General features: G+C 43.2%; 2 protein-coding genes across 8 annotated transcripts in view; one reads left to right on the forward strand and one right to left on the reverse strand.

Moving 5' to 3' along the window:
- LOC138741337 (eyes absent homolog 3-like) overlaps positions 1-8020 on the forward strand; it is a 67162-nt gene extending 59142 nt beyond the window's left edge. For 5 of the 7 annotated variants that reach the window (XM_069895228.1, XM_069895227.1, XM_069895230.1 and 2 more), the window contains 3 exons: positions 1841-1962; positions 3535-3635; positions 5770-8020. In XM_069895228.1, coding sequence (XP_069751329.1) covers positions 1841-1962; positions 3535-3635; positions 5770-5850 — 304 coding nt within the window. In that variant the 3' untranslated portion in view covers positions 5851-8020. Of the gene's footprint in view, positions 1-773; positions 1082-1840; positions 1963-3534; positions 3636-5769 lie in introns of those variants that run through there. The other 2 variants (XM_069895229.1, XM_069895231.1) reach the window with 2 other exon arrangements.
- A 597-nt stretch (positions 8021-8617) lies between these two features.
- LOC138741340 (XK-related protein 8-like) lies at positions 8618-15384 on the reverse strand. The gene is made up of 3 exons (XM_069895240.1): positions 14862-15384; positions 12117-12307; positions 8618-10134 (listed from the first exon to the last, which is right to left on the reverse strand). Exons 1-3 carry the CDS (start codon positions 15188-15190, stop codon positions 9416-9418), a joined length of 1239 nt encoding a protein of 412 aa, XP_069751341.1. The 5' UTR covers positions 15191-15384; the 3' UTR covers positions 8618-9415.
- Positions 15385-17513: the final 2129 nt, after the last annotated feature.

The following is a 17513-nucleotide window of genomic DNA, read 5'->3' on the forward strand; positions in this document are numbered from 1 at the left end:
CTCCAGATTCTTACACTCACTCACCTACTATTCCATTCATAATTTTTTTTGTCTCAATTAGCTCCCTCCTCATCTAATCTCCAATGAGTGTAATGCTGAGCTCTCTTTCCTCAAATTAACCCCTTTGTTTCTGAATAAATCTGGTGAACCTCCTCTGCACAGCTTCCAAAGGCAATAAATCCTTTCTCACACCAGGAGAGTAGAATTGCCCAGTACTTCAAGTGCGGCCTTGCCAGTACTCTGGAGTTGAAGAACATCCCTGTTCTTAAATTCAATCCCTCCAGCAATGCAAGACAATGTCCATTTGCCTTTGTGACTGCCTGCTTCTCCATAGATTGTCACTGTATCGTAGTGGAGAAGCTTGTGTGGTCTTGTGATTCTAAGAGTGATGGTGTCTGGAGCCGTGCTCCTGGTAGGGTAACTCATGGCAGAACAATTCAACCAATGATGGAACAGGCAGATGAAGTTGGTCTGAACTTAACGGCTGCGAAGGCGGGTGAAGGCTGCAGGAAATCCATCAGCTCCAATCATCATAGTTTTCATGCCATTGGAATGAGTTGGTTGATTTGTGAAGTATCGTGCTTCTTGGAATTAAACAAATACACATGCAGGGGTCTTCGCTCTGTGGATCAGTGGAACAAAGGCCATCCTCCTCTACCTCGAGGGACAGCCACGACAACGTGCAGACGAATCTTTTATGACTCTCCCTGTACAACACCATGCTACAATTTTAGATCCTGTCTCATTTACTGTTTTTTTTTCTTCCAAAATAGATGATTTCACCTTTACCGATGTACTCCATTTGCCAGAATTTTACAGTGGCCCAATTAAACTTGCAACGCCCCCCGGTGGGAGGAACCCAGAGCAACCAGATGAGACCATGTGATCACAGGGAGAACAAGCAAACTCCATGCAGCACCTAAAAAGCTGTGAGGCAGCAGCTCTGCTTGCTGTGCCACTGAGTCGCTCCGGCTCACAGAGAGTTAAGATTATCTGAACAGTGCAGCAGAACTAAGTTTTTTGATGACACTAAATGGAAAAGCAACTTGTATAGAGGACGCAGACTGCAGAGGACTTGTAGGTAGGTTGAGTGAGTGGATAAGGATCCGGTAAATGGAGTACAACATGGGTAAATGTGAAATCATCCATTTTGGAAGAAAAAGTAGTGGATGAGGCATGGTGCAAAAATTACAATATGATGTGCAGGGAGAGTATCACAGGGCCAATGGGATGTTGTCCTGCATTGCTGGAGGGATTGAACTTAACAACTGAAATGTTTTTCAATTACGGGTACTGGTGAGGTCATGCTTGAAATACTGCACAATTCTGCTCTTGGGTGCAAGGGAATTTACTGCCTTTGGAAGCTGTGCAGAGGAGGTTCACCAGATTCAGAAAGGAAGGAGTTAATTTACAAGGAGAGAGTGCCCAGGATTATACTCATTGGCATTTTGAAGCATTGGTGGGGGGGAGACTGGATCGAATTGAGACAAAAAATTATGATAAGATAGAAGCAGCGAGGTTGTTTCCACTGGCAGGTGATACCAGAACTAGGGCAGGTAGATTTAAGATCGATGAGGAGGAACTGGTTTTCCCTGGGGGTAATCTGTGGAATTTTGCACCCGATACAACAGTGGCAGCTGCCTGATTAAATGCACCTTGCTTGCACTGTTTTGTTGAGTGTCTATTGTTTACCGAATTGCTTTACCTTTGATGCTGGATGACCAAATGAAGAGTGAACTTTTTCAATAACACTAACTTCATTAATATGAGGCTAACAAGGACATTGAATATTTTAATCATTAAATAGACCATTTTGAATCTTTCTTTTTTTACATTTCAGAAGAAATTGTATTAATATCCTGGTCACCACGACACAACTAGTTCCAGCTCTAGCTAAAGTGTTGCTGTATGGATTAGGTGGAATATTCCCTATTGAAAACATATACAGTGCCACAAAAATAGGTAAGAGGTTTAGCCTGGACTAGATTTTTCAGTTACTTCCTTCTAGCTAATTATATACAACACATAGTTGCTTTGTAAAGAAACATTGAGGTATTTCTGGTTCTTATGCACATTTGGACCTGTTTCTATGTAAACTTAATGTATGGAATGGTTTAAGTGAGTATTTCTGATATATACAGTATTGTTACATCTTCCATCAGGTATTATACAGTTCAATTCGTGCCTTAGAAACCTTTATTGTTTACCGACGATGGTATGGTTGAGGGAATAGAAAATCACCAACATTTGCAAGGTGTCTTTTGGATGCTATTTATTCTATCTTCCTCTAGCCTTCTCTACTGTTTGTGGCTGCTACATTTTTCATATGGTCATGTAGTTTTGAGTTCTGTTATTTAAATTTTAATATTCAGCCAATCTAAACATGGATTCTAGAATAAAAATAATAAACCACAGGAAGAACTCGATGGGTCAAACACCACAGGTGGAGGCAAAGGGCTGGATGGCACTCAGGTTGAGAATCTTCAACAGGACTGAGAGTATGGAGGGAAGATCACCAGTTTATAGGGGTGATTGGGAGGGATGAGACCAGTTGATGACACATGGAGCCAAGTGGGGAGGGGGCAGGTTAGGAAAGGTAAACTAAACCACTGTGGGTGTACCATTAGAAGTGCTAAAGGAACACTAAAGGTTACCTGAAGTTGTAAAATTCAACATTTTGTATTGCTGTGGGCTTTCCAGGCAGAATATGAGACGTTTTTCTAGTTTATGTTTGACCTCTCCATGGCTGCAGTGAAGGCTGAGGGCGGAAAGATGAATGGGAGTGAGAAGGAAAGTTGAAATGACATGGAACTGAAAGCTCAAAGTGGCTGCTGCAGATGAGAGCAGGTGCCAAACAGATGCCTAGTCTGTAGTTGGTCTCCCTTGGATCCACTCATATCTCTCCTTCCACCACACCCCAGCCCCCCATTTATGTCTACTATAAACCTGACTTCCACAGACACCTTGTTCTCTCCTTTGGTACAACATTCTGATTTGTTTGAATGTACATGATTTGTCTGTGGGAATTGTCCTTCAGAATGAGGTTTGCTCCTCCTGCCAGTTTGAAGTAAAACTGCAAAGAATGTTTTGATTGCAAAGAAATTCTGAAAGCAAAAAACCTCAGCTTTTTTGTTGTTCAAATGTCTGATACTTATGGAATGAATTGATCGCAGGCAGGTAAATGAGACTGTTGTTCAGAGCCAACAATGGTTCACGTGCAGTTACATAAAGGGCTAACCTATGTTTAGTAATTCTTTAAAGAGGAATGTGAATGAAGGCACTGAACATCTGCCCTTCTTCCTGTGTCATCTGGGAGAACCTTTAATGTCCATGTGATGAAGTCGGCTGTCTTACTTAATATATAGAGTGAGATGCTACCGGTGTTCCACTGAGCATTTCTGACTGTTTATCTAATGCAGATCAATTGCTTTACTGAAGGGACAATTTTATTTGTGTAGTTGACAGTTTATGTAGGTAGAGAAAATTCCATAGACTGAGCCAACAAACTTGCTCTTCACTGACTTTGTGTTCCAGGCAAAGAAAGCTGTTTTGAGCGCATTGTGTCCAGATTTGGAAAGAAAGTTACCTATGTCGTCATTGGAGATGGTCGAGATGAGGAGTATGCAGCTAAACAGGTAAGGTTTTCAGTGTAAGTAATGATGCTTGTTTGGCACAGATGATGAGGAAATCTCATAAACACCAAAAGGTTACAGAACCTGATCACTTGAGTTCAACAAAACATTGGCTATGATCACTTGAAAGAATTTGTTAGAAGGGCATTGTTAAATTTAAAACATCTTGTGTTAATTGTGATGGATATGGGCACAACATCCCGTGGATAACAAAAACACTCTACAAGGCCATTGGCACTGACTCCAAAGCTGCAGGGACATGGAGTGATCGCCCTCTCCAGCAATACAAGGACATATGTGCAGGTTTCAGCTTGTCAAAATAGGACTGATGCAGGATCACAACCTGAAATCAACAAATGGGGCATCATGGTTAGTGTAGTGGTTAGCACAGTGCTATTACAACACCAAGATCGTGTTCTATGGCGAGCTCTCCACTGGCCACCGAGACAGAGGTGCACCAAAGAAGAGGTACAAGGACTGCTTAAAGAAATCTCTTGGTGCCTGCCACATTGACCACCGCCAGTGGGCTGATCTCGCCTCCAACCGTGCATCTTGGCGCCTCACAGTTCGGCGGGCAGCAACCTCCTTTGAAGAAGACCGCAGAGCCCACCTCACTGACAAAAGACAAAGGAGGAAAAACCCAACACCCAACCCCAACCCACCAATTTTCCCTTGCAACTGTGCCTGCCTGTCCCGCATCGGACTTGTCAGTCACCAACGAGCCTACAGCAGACGTGGACTTTTACCCCTCCATAAATCTTCGTCCGTGAAGCCAAGCCAAAGAATTACAACACCAGTGATCCAGTGTCAAATCCTCTGTTTGTAAGGAGTTTATTCATTCTCCCCATTACTGCCTAGAAGTTTCTCCAGTTTCCACCAAAGTTCAAAAGACATATGACCTCGTAGATTAATTGATCACATGGGTGTAAATGGGTGGCAGAAATAACCTGATTGCCCCACTGAATTCTTCTAGTATTCTTTTGGTGTTCGAGATTCCAGTGTCTGGAGTTTCTTTTATCTACACAAGTGCGTTCAGTTTTATATTGATTCAGGCACAATATTTGCCTGATTAAGAGGAACTATAAATAGAGTAGAATCCCCGTTATTCGGCATCTACAGGGATCGCAGATGCTGCCATAGTCAAATTTTCCACTTGACTGAGACATGTTATAATGCCTAACCAATACACCTGCATTGAAAATGCACATTTTAAAAGAGTGAAAAATGTGAAGTAACTGGGAAATAAAAATCAGTATTGTAACATTTAATTATGTAAAGTCCCATAATTTACAAAGTTTAAATTCAAACCCCGGTCGCTATGCTAACTGTATCACCATCGTTATTAACCCTCCCCCAAGTTTACAAACAAGTTCTTAATATTAGACTTAATACTAATCAAGGTTAAGACTAGGCACAGATAGGGAGGCACTTTGGGAGAATCAACCCAGAGACGAGCGGCACTGGCCAGCTCTTCATCCTGGGAGTCGCCATTTTGTTCAAACACAACTTTATTCAAACAGCTGCTGTGGGTGGGGCACAACCGGGGCAGTCTGCTGGCTGAATGTTTGCACCCATCTTCACCAAGGGGTGGGGTGTTGCTTCAGAAAAACATTAACTTTTACAATCTTAAACTTTTATTGAAACTTTAACTTTTTATTTATTCTTATGTATTTTAAATTTTATTTATTGCCTCGATTTCTTTTGCTGGTTGTTTGGGTTTCCAGTTGATTGAATTCCAGATAATGGTGATTCTACTTTACCCAGGGAGTCTAGGGCAAGAGGCCACGATTTCAGGATAAAATGGTGTCAATTAAAACAGAAATGCAGAGAAATCCCTTTAGCCAGGGGTCTTGAGTCTATGGAATTTTTGCTACAGGTGGCAGTGGAAGCAAGGTTGTTTGGTGTATTTAAGACAGGTATTTTATTAGTCAAGGCATCAAGGGTTATGGGGAGAAGGCCAGGGTGTGGGGGTGAGTGATAGGGATCAGCTCATGATTAAATGGCAGAGCAGACCCGATGGGCCAATTGGCCTACTTTGCTCTTATAAAATATTTTTACTTTGTAAGATGTGCAAATTTTGTTGGGATGAAGACCGCAATGTTTATTAGATTCCTTGATACATTCTCTTCAATTCTAGCACAACATGCCATTTTGGAGAATATTGAATCATGGTGACCTGATGTCATTGCATCAAGCTCTGGAAATGGACTATCTGTGAACAATTGGAAAGGAACACAAAACTAAGCGACTGCTAAGATGGCTTGAATCTTGCTTCAGTGTGGACCACTAACTTTGTTTATAATGATTCTTGTCAACCCTGGACAAAACTTGGGACTGAGCAGTCCTGCTTTCTGAGTGATCTGCTTATTAATGTTGGGCATTAACTTAAAAACAGTCATGCACCAGGTGGCAAGTGCTTTATAGGGTGAAATTATCACCTTTTTTAAAAAAAACTATTCAAATGCAAAAATCTTTTGGATTGGATCTTTAAAGTAAGACCTTATCTTGTGTTGAACTATAGTCAAGCCAGTGTCTGTTCCTTTCTCAATGCACTGAAACCTTTACTATGATTAATAAGGAGATTCTGCGCAAGACATTTTTTTGGAACTCTTGCTGTACAAATGTTCATGAACATCTATATTTCAGCATTGTCCGATCCGGCAATGTTAAATTGGAAATTGGCTGCTGACATGGATTGGAGATTTTTTTGATTAATGTTAATGAACAGGCCTTGTACATTTTAAAACACAACTTCATTTTAATTGTCCTTTTAATTCTAATAGATTTTTAAAATTCCTTCCTTGGGTTGTACTTAATACTGAATGTTCCCATGCTGATGCAGGGCACTGAGCTTGAAATAGCATCTCAAACTCAGCAGCTAATTTTCCTTTTCAACACCAACTGTTTGTGTAGAGGATGGAGACTTAATTTAAAGCAAAAACGATGGTCGGAATATTTAGGTTGGGTATCATCTGCGAAAGGAGTTAATGATTTGGGTCAAGGACCTACCAAAACTGGAAATGGTTAGATTAAACTGATGAAGCATGAAAAGTTGTATGGAAGGGTGAGGGGAGAAGTGCATTGGGAAGATGGTGGAAGAACAAAGTATTGTACTAGAATGAAAAAGGTGAAATGACCAAAGGAATAATGGTGGAAGAAATGTGCTGATTTTGGTGCACATTCTCTCCCCATTTCCCCCCAAAAGTTGAATTGCTTCATTCTGTCCTCTTTGGCAGCCACAGAATCACTATATTAGTGATTTTCTGTTCGCAGCTTCTACTGAGATTGTTCAGGCATATTTTTTATGATATTACAAGTGGACTTTGCTATTTTCCCTTTTTTTAAGTCAAATGTCACCAAGAAAATACCTGATTTGAGCAACTTGGATATCTGAGATGCTGATAATAATATGTATTAGTTCACCTCTGAATAAAGAAAGCAACAAAAAAATACAGTTGGCTGGACCTACTGCTGTTTATTGAAAATATTTATAAACTATTTATTCCTATTGAATGCAAATGTATGTTGAGAATTAGTTCTCATTCTCTCTGATCCAGTGTTGCCTTTAATTTAGGGATTTTGCTCAATGTTCTGTTTCATTTCAAATGAAATTTGGTTCAAGTTTGGGAATAAATTGCCAGAAATAATACATGAGGTTTGACTATGTTGTTCCACAAAGATAGTGAATGCCCAAGATGAATGAATTTAACTCAGCAAATTACGTTCAATGATGCCCAAGATGAATGAATTCTACTCAGCAAATTACGTTCAATGAATTACACCGGGGTCAAATTGGATCAGCTGTTATCTAGTCACCTCTTGTGATCTTTACAGTTGTTGAACACAGGTCTAACTGTGAAGACAATTTTGCCTTTTTCAGTACTTAAAAATAAGAAGTTCTCAGTCTGATATAAAACTTCTGGCATCTTGGCAAATGCCACTACTCCACTTGACATCATTCTCTTAAGCTTCCTACAAGTACCATCGTGCTTTGTAAACAAATACTATGTAAGGTTTTTTCCTGTATTATCTGCCTGACATCAGTTGTGTGTTTTGTATGATGAATACAAACTATGGCGTAGATACTTGGCTCCAGCAGGCAGAACTACATGTACTTTCCCATAATAGAGACACTATTGTGTGAACTGCTGTGTTTTAATATGCATTGACATGGAGTGGTCCAATTGGCTGTTGTCTCTATTAGCTTAAACAGTTAATTTTGAGTTAAATGATCTGTTTAAATTTGTTTCATACAATACAGGTAACTATGATGGGATACATTTATGTAAGTAACAACTGTCCAATTTGTAGTGGTAAAGATGTTAATAAAAAATTAATACCAATCATTCAACAATGAAAGTTTGATTGGCTGATTGAGGTTTTGTTCACAGCTGCCTTATTAGCATGAGTTTTATTTTGGTCATTTTTCAGTGGATGATTGACCCACTGAATACAGACTTTTCTTGCCCCTTCTAGCTGTCATTACTACTTCAGTACATTGGACTCTGGTTCAGCCATCCAGCATTCTCTCTTTTGGAATTATCCAGTACTCCAATATATCCTCCTGGAGAGCTATAAACCCAGGTCCTTTATCTCCTCCACCAACCATCTCTGGTTTGCACAAAAGTATACAAACCAAACCCCAAGATGCATTGCTCTGCTCAGCTGTCACCCAGTGCTGTATGGCCTACATCTACATCCAATTTACCAAAATCTCTCAATTATTACCTATGCCTTCAACTACCTCCATAGCTCTATATTTACTGAAATTTGGGAAACTTTCATGTGATTGAAGGATGGATTTTACAATAAGTATGGTTGGAATTAAGGAATTTGAGAAGTGAGACATCACATGGCTTTGGAGTTCCAGCTTGTGTTTGGATGATTGGTTGACCTATGTAGAGCTATGAGTCCCTTTTTATGCCTGAAAACTGGTTTTAACTTGCTATTTAATGCCTCAAGAACAGATTTACCACACACTGAAGTTGAACATTCTGGAGTCATTTAATAGATGGATAATGTCAATCAATAATGCAATTGTCTTCACAATTATCAAGAAAGAAAAATTGTAAAAAATATTGGCTTTTTCATACATACAACAGATCTTGCACTTTTGGCCCTCTTGATGTGTCTAGGCTGTCTTCCATTTGTACATCTTACATAAGTACATCAGATTTCCACTTTTGTCAGTTGTCTGGATACAAAACATGAATTAACTGTATAGAGAAAAGTGGGTAGTCACTATCGTGTACATCTTGTCAACAGTGACTGTGAGCCAATTATCTTTGTGTTTGATCAGTGTCTCCATTGCAATAGACTGTGCAGATAAATTACCTGCTGCATGTCCAAACCTGAAAATTCACAGTGAGAAGTTAGTTTGGTTATTAATATTACAATTGGTTAACAGACTGACAATTAAACTGAATAAATTGTGCTCATTTATTTTGTGTTACATTTGTGTGTATGCATGTGGTTGTGCTGGGTGAGAAAGGAATTGTGTGCACCATGGTCGAGAGAAACACCATTTAATTTGGTCATATATGTACAGTCTGATGATAATGAACTTGAACTTTGCTCTCATTTCAACACTAGCACCTGAAAACTGGCAAGATAGAAGGATAAAAATTTGGAACAAAACTAACGATACAAGGATATGCTTCAACTTTGTACACTCCTATTGAAACATGTCCTTGTATAACATTTCTCCTGAAATAAAACCAATATCAAGTTCAATATCAAGAAATAGCTTTCTGTAAACTGGCATAAAAGAAGCAATTGTTCCTTTAGATTTTAGTTTCCTCTACTTTTGTAATGAAACCCTTTTCCTCAGGTGGAAGGGAGTAAAAACTATTGGAAAGGATTTCCATTCTCTTGTTTATCAAAGGTCTCTTGCACATTGATTGGAATCCATCTTCCTGTAGACTGTCTGTTTCATCAAGACTTGGCATGTGCTCTGTGACAAAGGGATGGAAATACTTGTAATAAACACATTTTACAATCACGCCAACAAGATAAGATGATGATGTACCAACAAGTAGTTGCACTGTGTAGGGAGCAGATAAAATGGGGTCTCTGTGAAGCCACCAGAAGCCAACCAGAATTCCGCAGTCCACTGCCATGAATGAGTGATAGATAATCTGTCTGATGAGTGTTCTTCCCTCAGAGATATTAAGCCAGGTGAAATACAAGATCACTCCCACCATACCTCGATAGAAGACCTCTTCTGGAAAGTTGTTCATAAAACTTGTGCCTTGTTGCCACACCCAGAAGAACATCGACAGCCAAATTATAGCAAAGTGAAAGAAGACGTATTGTTTGAATACAGTTGCAAATAAGGCAATGCTGACTATCCTGGGGAAGATCAGCAGCAGATTACACAAGAAGTAAGGCACAATCGACTTGAATTGGAGACTCATTTTGTCAGAAAGAGATGCACGCAGGGACTGGTGAAAGTCCAGGACAGCCCAGGCAATGGAGAGGAAAGAAGCCGCAAAGGAGAAATCTGTGGAAATTGGATCAATAATGAGCAGATTATGTTTGGGAAGGTTAGTCACTTAAATATAATATTTAATTACCTCCGAACCAAGATAGGTTTTCTAAAAACTGCCACATTCTTCGTCATAATGTAACCCTTTATAGGCCATATTCTTAGTCCTCAAGCATTTCAAAATCTCATGAACATTTCTGCATCATATTTATCCATCGGACATCTGCTAATGAGTAATTTCACAGTAAGAAGCACAGGCACAAAGCTAACTCACTACATATTTTATTCAATAATAGTGTGAAAGAGCCTTCTTGTTATCAAGGACAGTCTATAGCTGCTTTCAGGTGGCCAGAATACCCGACTGTAAAGCCGCCTATTCTACCCCAATGCGGCTGTCAGGTGGCCACCTGAAAGTGGAGAACCCGGCCAGGAGGAGCACTTACCTAACCCTCCTGTAGGTATATTCTCTGGCTCGGAGAATCCCCCGTTACACCTGAAAGCAGCAGTGGGACTACGGCCACAGGAGCCGGTGTTTGCTCGGACGCGGCTCTCCTTCGGCCAGCACGTTCAGGTGACAGAAAGGGGTCTTCTCCGCGCCCAGCTGCACTCCCCCAGCCGTGTTTGCCGGCGCATTATCTGCATCTGAGCACCTGAAAGTGGCTTTAGTTGGATCTAAAATGGAGGTGACATTTTTAAGATTTCTATCTTCATTTTGGTGGAAGTTTCTCTGGAGATGATTAATTAATGACTGTTGGAGGTGCAGCTGCTATGTGTGAAGAGTGACTAGCTGTGATAGACATCTCTCAAGAGAGTAAACCACCAACAAGAATTCGCATGCAGGACAGCATGAAATGGAGCCATTGAAATTATCTCCAGAAAGGGCACCCTAATTAAGTATGCAGAAAATAGTGTGTGCAGCTTAATAACCAAATTAGTTCTGGAAAGCTGTTCATGGAACTTGTGCCTTGTTGCCACACCCAGAAGAATATAGACCAAGAGGTCTTCTAGCGTGAAAGATACAATTCTGAATGTTGAAGTTTTGCATTATAGAAGCAAATTGATTTGAGTAATTTTTGAAGGCAGAATGTTCCTCAGAGGTTTGGATTCTATATGGAGATCCGAGTCAAGAGCTATTATCCCGCCTGCTCTGTAGTAAAAACATAATACTAGAGAATCTGAGCAGGTCAAACTGTACTTTGTGTAGCAAAGATACATAAGCAATGTTTCAGGAAGTATGAGGAAAAAGCAGGCAGGTGCTTTCTTCAGGTGGCTACCTGCTCTTTGCTCACACCTGGATGAAGGGCTCAGACCTGAAACATCAGTTATGTATCTTTGCTTCCCTCTGAGCACTGTGTGACAATTTCTCCAGCACTTTTGTGTATTAAACACTGCTCAGACCCCAAACATTGGTTATGTATTGTAGCAGGTTTCCAGCATTCACAGGAAGCAGAGTTTCTCAAGCAATCTCAGCATCTACAAATTTTCTTCAACTCAAAACTGTTACAGGGTCCACTGTTAGTGTACTAGTATTTCTGAAGAATTAGTTTGAACTCTACATTTGCAACTAAGTTATTTTTAGAAGGTAAAACTGGAATTCACAATGTTAAAGGTTCTATTATTGTCATGTAATACTCCATTTGGAATGTAACATACATGATATTCTTTAACAAGATAGAGAGTTGCCACTTTGTCCAGCACCCCACACAGAAATGAGGCCCCAGCGAGGAACAAACTCATGACCCCTGCTCCAACCACTGAGCTGATGAAACCACTAATGTGTCAGAAAAACTCATCTGGTTTACTAATTAATTCAGATAAAATCTACCCCAGCTGCTACTGGGGTTCAGAGCCAGGTCAATGTGATTGATTCTTAATTGCCTTCAGACTTGGTTCAACAACTCATTCTGTTCCATGGCAGTTTCAGGTGGGTATTAATTGCTGGTTCAATCAATGACATTAGTGAATAAATTGAGCAACCGTGCTTGTTCTGTACTTACACTGGTAAATTTCTATTTGATTCTTCTTCATAATGATGTAGAGCATCAGAGTGAGTTGAGGAGTATTTTCTAAAATGCTCTCAAAAAGTCGTAACATGCTGATATCACAAGATAGATAAATGGCATACTGTAAGCCCATAGTGTCCTTTTCTTTGTACATTTGAAAGCCCAACTCTAGTGCATTTATGTACCTGATGGAACAAAATAAAAGTAAGATTTCATACATCTTGAGGGCACATTGAGGAGGAAAGCCATTCAACTCAAACCCCAGTTTTCTTCCTTTCCATTCTCTCTCTCCCCCCCCCCCCCCCCCATTTATATTCCTTCAATAATTATTAAAGATACACCTCACCTGTATCAGGTGCCTTTCATACTTTGTGAAGTCCTCTGATTTATACTCAACAAATGCAGTATTCTATGCAGACTTTTCCACATTGAAATAGCTGCTACATTTTTTTAGGCTAATTTCTTGATCTTGAGTTATTTTCTCAAGTCTGTCTTTGTTCCATCTCTTTGAAAAGATCTGATAAATGCTCTTTAATAAAGTTGTATAAACCTTCTACCTGGCTCCACCAGGTATTTTTTTGTTATTGTAGGTGGTTAGAACTGTATCTAACTGTCCACAGCAATTACAAATGTAAATCTAACCTACTTCGACTTGTCTTTAAAAAGGTGCAACCTTTCACCAACCAGCCAGTGAAGTACTTGTGTCTGATGTAGGAAGCAGAATGACCAAAATGGAGGACAAAATTCTCACAAACAGGAACAAGGAAACGACCATATAATTTAGTGAATTGGTTGAGACATTAATATTGACTAGATTACTGGGAAACCTCTGCCATGTGGTCTTTTAACATCCACCAATGAGAGCTCAACATTTTATCCTTCATTGGGGTCAGTCCAAAATAGAGCAAGCAGGGTTTGAACCAAGCACCAGCTGACCACAGCTAGGGGGAATCCAATTTGGCAAGCCATGTCCTCCATAGCTGGACAGGAACTCAAAACCACAATATGTAGAGACTAGGGCCTGTGTAAGGACAAAACATTGAATAATACTGATTGGGTAAATATCGTTCGCCTTCTAGCAAACCTAGGAGATCAATGGCCACCTATTTCAATTCCCCATCCTTGCCCTCAAGTCTGTCCAAGATCTCATGCACTGCCAGACTGAGGCCACCTGCAAACTGGAGGAACATCTCCTCTTCTGTCTGCGCGCCCTCCAACGGGATGCCAGGCTTCTGTGAACTCTTTCCCCCACCCCTGCCACTTCTTCCCCCATCACCTTCCCCAGTTCTGCCTCTCTCCCTTTTCCCCCAGCACACAGACAATTGTCCATTCTCACCTCTCCCTTTATCATATCCAATTAAGACCTTTTGTTGGTCTGGATTCCTCCCCCAGCCTTCCTGGTTTTTTTTTTGCTTATTCTTTACCCATTGTTCAAGCCCCGAACTGGCGTTGTATCTTTGTCTCCTATGGACGCTGCAAGACCGGCTGAGGTTTCCTAGAAGCCCAGACTGGATGCATTAATGCCAAACTAAGCACCAGATGATCACAGCTCGGGGGAATCCAGTTTGGCAAGCCATGTCCTCCACAGCTGATGGAGAGGAACTCGACCCCACAACGCAACGCTATCGCCGCCCCTTGTGCAATAAATTCTTGGAAGCATCCACGTCCTGCTGCGTCTACTTTCATCCTAAATCTCAGAGTGTAAATTATAGGGCGTTGATCTCCGCGTCGACATCAACATTCATTTGTCCGTGTCGAGTGAACCGGGGCCTCTCTGACCCATTTCGGAGACACGCGTCTCGGACAAGAACGGCAGCTCCTCCTTTCAACTCAAAACTTGGCAGGTGGATTCGGACACAACCTTTATCGACCGGGATGCTGGGGTTCAAACTCGTGTTTCCGCTTGAACAGTTCAAAACTTGTGGACATGAACCCAGTCGCTTCACTTCTGCGTCTGATTTGGCCTCTTGTCCCGTTTGTCCTCCCCGTCCCGTTATTCCCTTCCCTTCCCGCCATTCTAGCCCCGCCCCGTTATTCCTGCCCCGCCCCGTTATTCCCGCCCCTCCATTCTTGCCCGGCCCCGTTATTCCTGCCCCGCCATTCTAGCCCCGCCCCGTTATTCCTGCCCCGTCCCGTTATTCCCGACCCGCCATTCTAGCCCCGCCCCGTTATTCTCACCCCGCCATTCTAGCCCCGCCCCGTTATTCCCGCCCCGCCCCGTCATTCTAGCCCGGCCCCGTTATTCCCGCCCCGTTATTCCCGCTCCGCCCCATTAATCTAGCCCCGCCCCGTTATTCCTGCCCCGTCATTCTAGCCCGGCCCCGTTATTCCTGCCCCGCCATTCTAGCCCCGCCCCGTTATTCCTGCCCCGCCATTCTAGCCCCGCCCCGTTATTCCTGCCCCGCCATTCTAGCCCCGCCCCGTCATTCTAGCCCGGCCCCGTTATTCCCGCTCCGCCCCATTATTCTAGCCCCGCCCCGTTATTCCTGCCCCGCCATTCTAGCCCCGCCCCGTCATTCTAGCCCGGCCCCGTTATTCCCGCCCCGTTATTCCCGCTCCGCCCCATTATTCTAGCCCCGCCCCGTTATTCCTGCCCCGCCATTCTAGCCCCGCCCCGTCATTCTATCCCGGCCCCGTTATTCCCGCCCCGTTATTCCTGCCCCGCCCCGTTATTCCCGCCCCGCCCGCGTTCGGCTCTTACCCTGCCGCTTAACTGGGCTGCCTTTGTCTGACCATTACCTGACCAGGAGTCCCATCTGCAGCCAATGCAACAGGCCAAGGACGCGGACTCCCGGAGCGCTTTTCAACTTCGGCAGGAGGCCGGACTGGGTCAAACTCCCCAGCTGCTTCCGATCGCCGGCGAACCAGACCCAGCTGAACAGCTGGACGACCGCCGAGCACAAAGCCACCAGCCCCACGACCGCGGTGCCCCACAAGTCGTCACCAGCCAGGCAGAGCGAGTGCGCCACCCAGGCATCCGTTCCGAGGTCCAGGAGAGAAGTGGCCAGACCCACCCAGAGGAAGAACAAGTCGTGGCCGGAGAAACGGATCTCACCGTCCGAGAACATTGTACAAAGCAGCCGGGGACAAGTTCACTCCCACGTCCACTGGAGAGGGTCTCTTCCTGGTCTTTCCAACGTTGGCCCCCTCAGCGCACTTCGCCTTCCACTCATGACTGCCCACTTTCTTCCTCGCTCTGAAAGTTAACTTGCTTGGGTATCCAGGCGAACTTCTATTTCCGTTTTGGTGTGTGCAGACAAGAGTCCACGGATCTCCTCGGCTCCCTTCAGTGGCCCCCTCTAGTGTTATTTCTCCCCACCGCGAGTCTAAATAACCCCGCAGCTTCTGCCTCCTACTCCCCACCGGTTCCTTCTGCTATTCCGAAAGGGACGGTTCCGAGAGTGTCCCGTGAATCAAAAGCTCTCACGACTGGATGGAGAACAAACGCTTTTATTAGCTTGTAACTCAGGGTAGGGTTGGACAGGAGTCTTCAGAAGGGCTCTGGGTTTAGGCGGGAAACCAGTGAATCCCAGTTCACTGCATTCACCCCTTCCTGTAGAATTTAGGGTCTGTGAATGGAGATAGAGGACATGGGTTCCAAAAAAAAAGGTTGCAAAATATACACAGTTATTTACAGTTTTAAGTGGTCCAGGTTCTGGAGATCCTGGTGAGGCACCTTAGCGCCGGGGGGCCTTGGGTCTCTTGGTCCCCTTGTGAGGGAGGAGAGGCAGGCTGGGTCTCTGCCTCAAAGGTGGAGGGGGTGCACTTTCCTCCTGAACCAAATCCCCCGAGGCCCTGACTGGGGGCAGCGAGAATGAGCTCTGAGGCTCGCAGGGCACTTGGACCCTCTGTTCCAGCGGGGGCCAGGTCCCTGATGGAGATGGTGTCCTCCCTGCCAGCTGGGTACTCCACGTAGGAAAACCCTGATGGGCCAAGTTTCTTCACCAAGACACTGAAGTGGCTGATTGGAGGGAATCAGTTTGTGCGTGTCCAACGAACAACTCTCTGAAACCAACAAGAACCTTCCTGATCTGTAACCAATTACCTTTAAGCCACCAGAGCTTCGTGAAATTCATAAATCTTAATTTCTGAGCACAGTATAAGATTGCCTGATATCAGTGAACTTGGAGAAGTGAGATAGAGGTAAATGGACGCACCACGGGCTGCCTATTCAACACAGGGTCATGGTCTGAATGCGACGCTGCTGGAGGAAAGTTTAGAATGGCATACCTTGGCGTAGTGCCCCTTTGTCCTGCAGTTCAAACAGATCACTTCCTCGGGTGCTTGGTCTGGCCATAGTAGTTGCACGTCATGTGCTTGGCAGTGGCAGTCAGGATCCCGGAGTCCCAAGATAGTGGCACCCGTGCTCTCCACCTGGTGGCTGAGTGGCTCGCAGTGTAAGCCACAGCGTCCTTCTAGGCAGCCAACAGCGATCAAGCCATCTGCACGACTTCCTGTAGGCTCCGATTGTCCTTCTCCAGCAGTTGTTCGCAGATGTTGTTGGAACGGAAGCCAGTGTTACAGGCCCAGAGGGCCCCAAAACCCAGTAGCAATAGAAATTCACCAAGACAAATAGTTACTTAAATAAAAGTCATTTAAATTTTTCTTTTAACATAAAAACAATCAAACTTTAACTTATTACTATTAACTTAACTCCCTTCTAATTCTAAGCGCACGTGTATGTAAAAGTTCTTGGATTCACAGTCCCATCTCACTTCTCACTTCTCCAAGTTCACTGATATCAGGCAATTCTTATACTGTGCACAGAAATTAAGATTTATAAATTTCATGAAGCTCTGGTGGCTTAAAGTTAATTGGTTACAGATCAGGAAGGTTCTTGTTGGTTTCAGAGAGAGGTTCGTTGCTTGTTGGACACACACAAACTGATTCCCTACAATCAGCCACTTCAGTGTCTTGGTGAAGAAACTTGCCCCTTCAGGGTTTTCCAAATGATAACCTCTTATTCTGCAGGTCACCACAGAGTTCTTTTGTTTCCCTTATTTCCGGTGAAACACTCTATCCAGCCAGTTCCTCTTGTATGGATCACTAGGGTTTTCAACAGGCTGAACGCAGAACTCACAACCCATCTTCAAAATGGGTTTTCAACAAGCTACCAGCTTGCCATGACTGCAGAAATTAGTTCTCTCTCTCTCTCACTGAGAAAGCCTGTTTGGGCTCTCTCTCTCTCTGCTTGTAAACCACATGACCTTCTTGAAACAGGAAACTACTACCAGACAGATAGCAGCATTGGACCAACACTTCTGAGTCCATTCATCTGTTGCTTTCAAAACAATAATCCATTTACACCTTCTTTTGAAATTTTGAAATTCTTTAGCAAAGCAGTCTTTGCAAAGGCTCTCGGCGACTGCATGACTCGCTTTAAAACAAAGC

Source organism: Narcine bancroftii, chromosome 8 (assembly GCF_036971445.1).
Source record: "Narcine bancroftii isolate sNarBan1 chromosome 8, sNarBan1.hap1, whole genome shotgun sequence".
Lineage (NCBI taxonomy): Eukaryota > Metazoa > Chordata > Chondrichthyes > Torpediniformes > Narcinidae > Narcine > Narcine bancroftii.

Bases quoted from the DNA above. Each gene is read 5' to 3' on its own strand.
- LOC138741340 (XM_069895240.1), bottom strand. From the start codon at position 15,190: ATGTTCTCGGACGGTGAGATCCGTTTCTCCGGCCACGACTTGTTCTTC. The intron at 12,308-14,861 runs GTAATGGTCAGA...TTGTTCCATCAG, and splicing joins CAGATGGGACTCCTGGTCAG to GTACATAAATGCACTAGAGT. The intron at 10,135-12,116 runs GTAAGTACAGAA...CAATTTCCACAG, and splicing joins TCAAATAGAAATTTACCAGT to ATTTCTCCTTTGCGGCTTCT.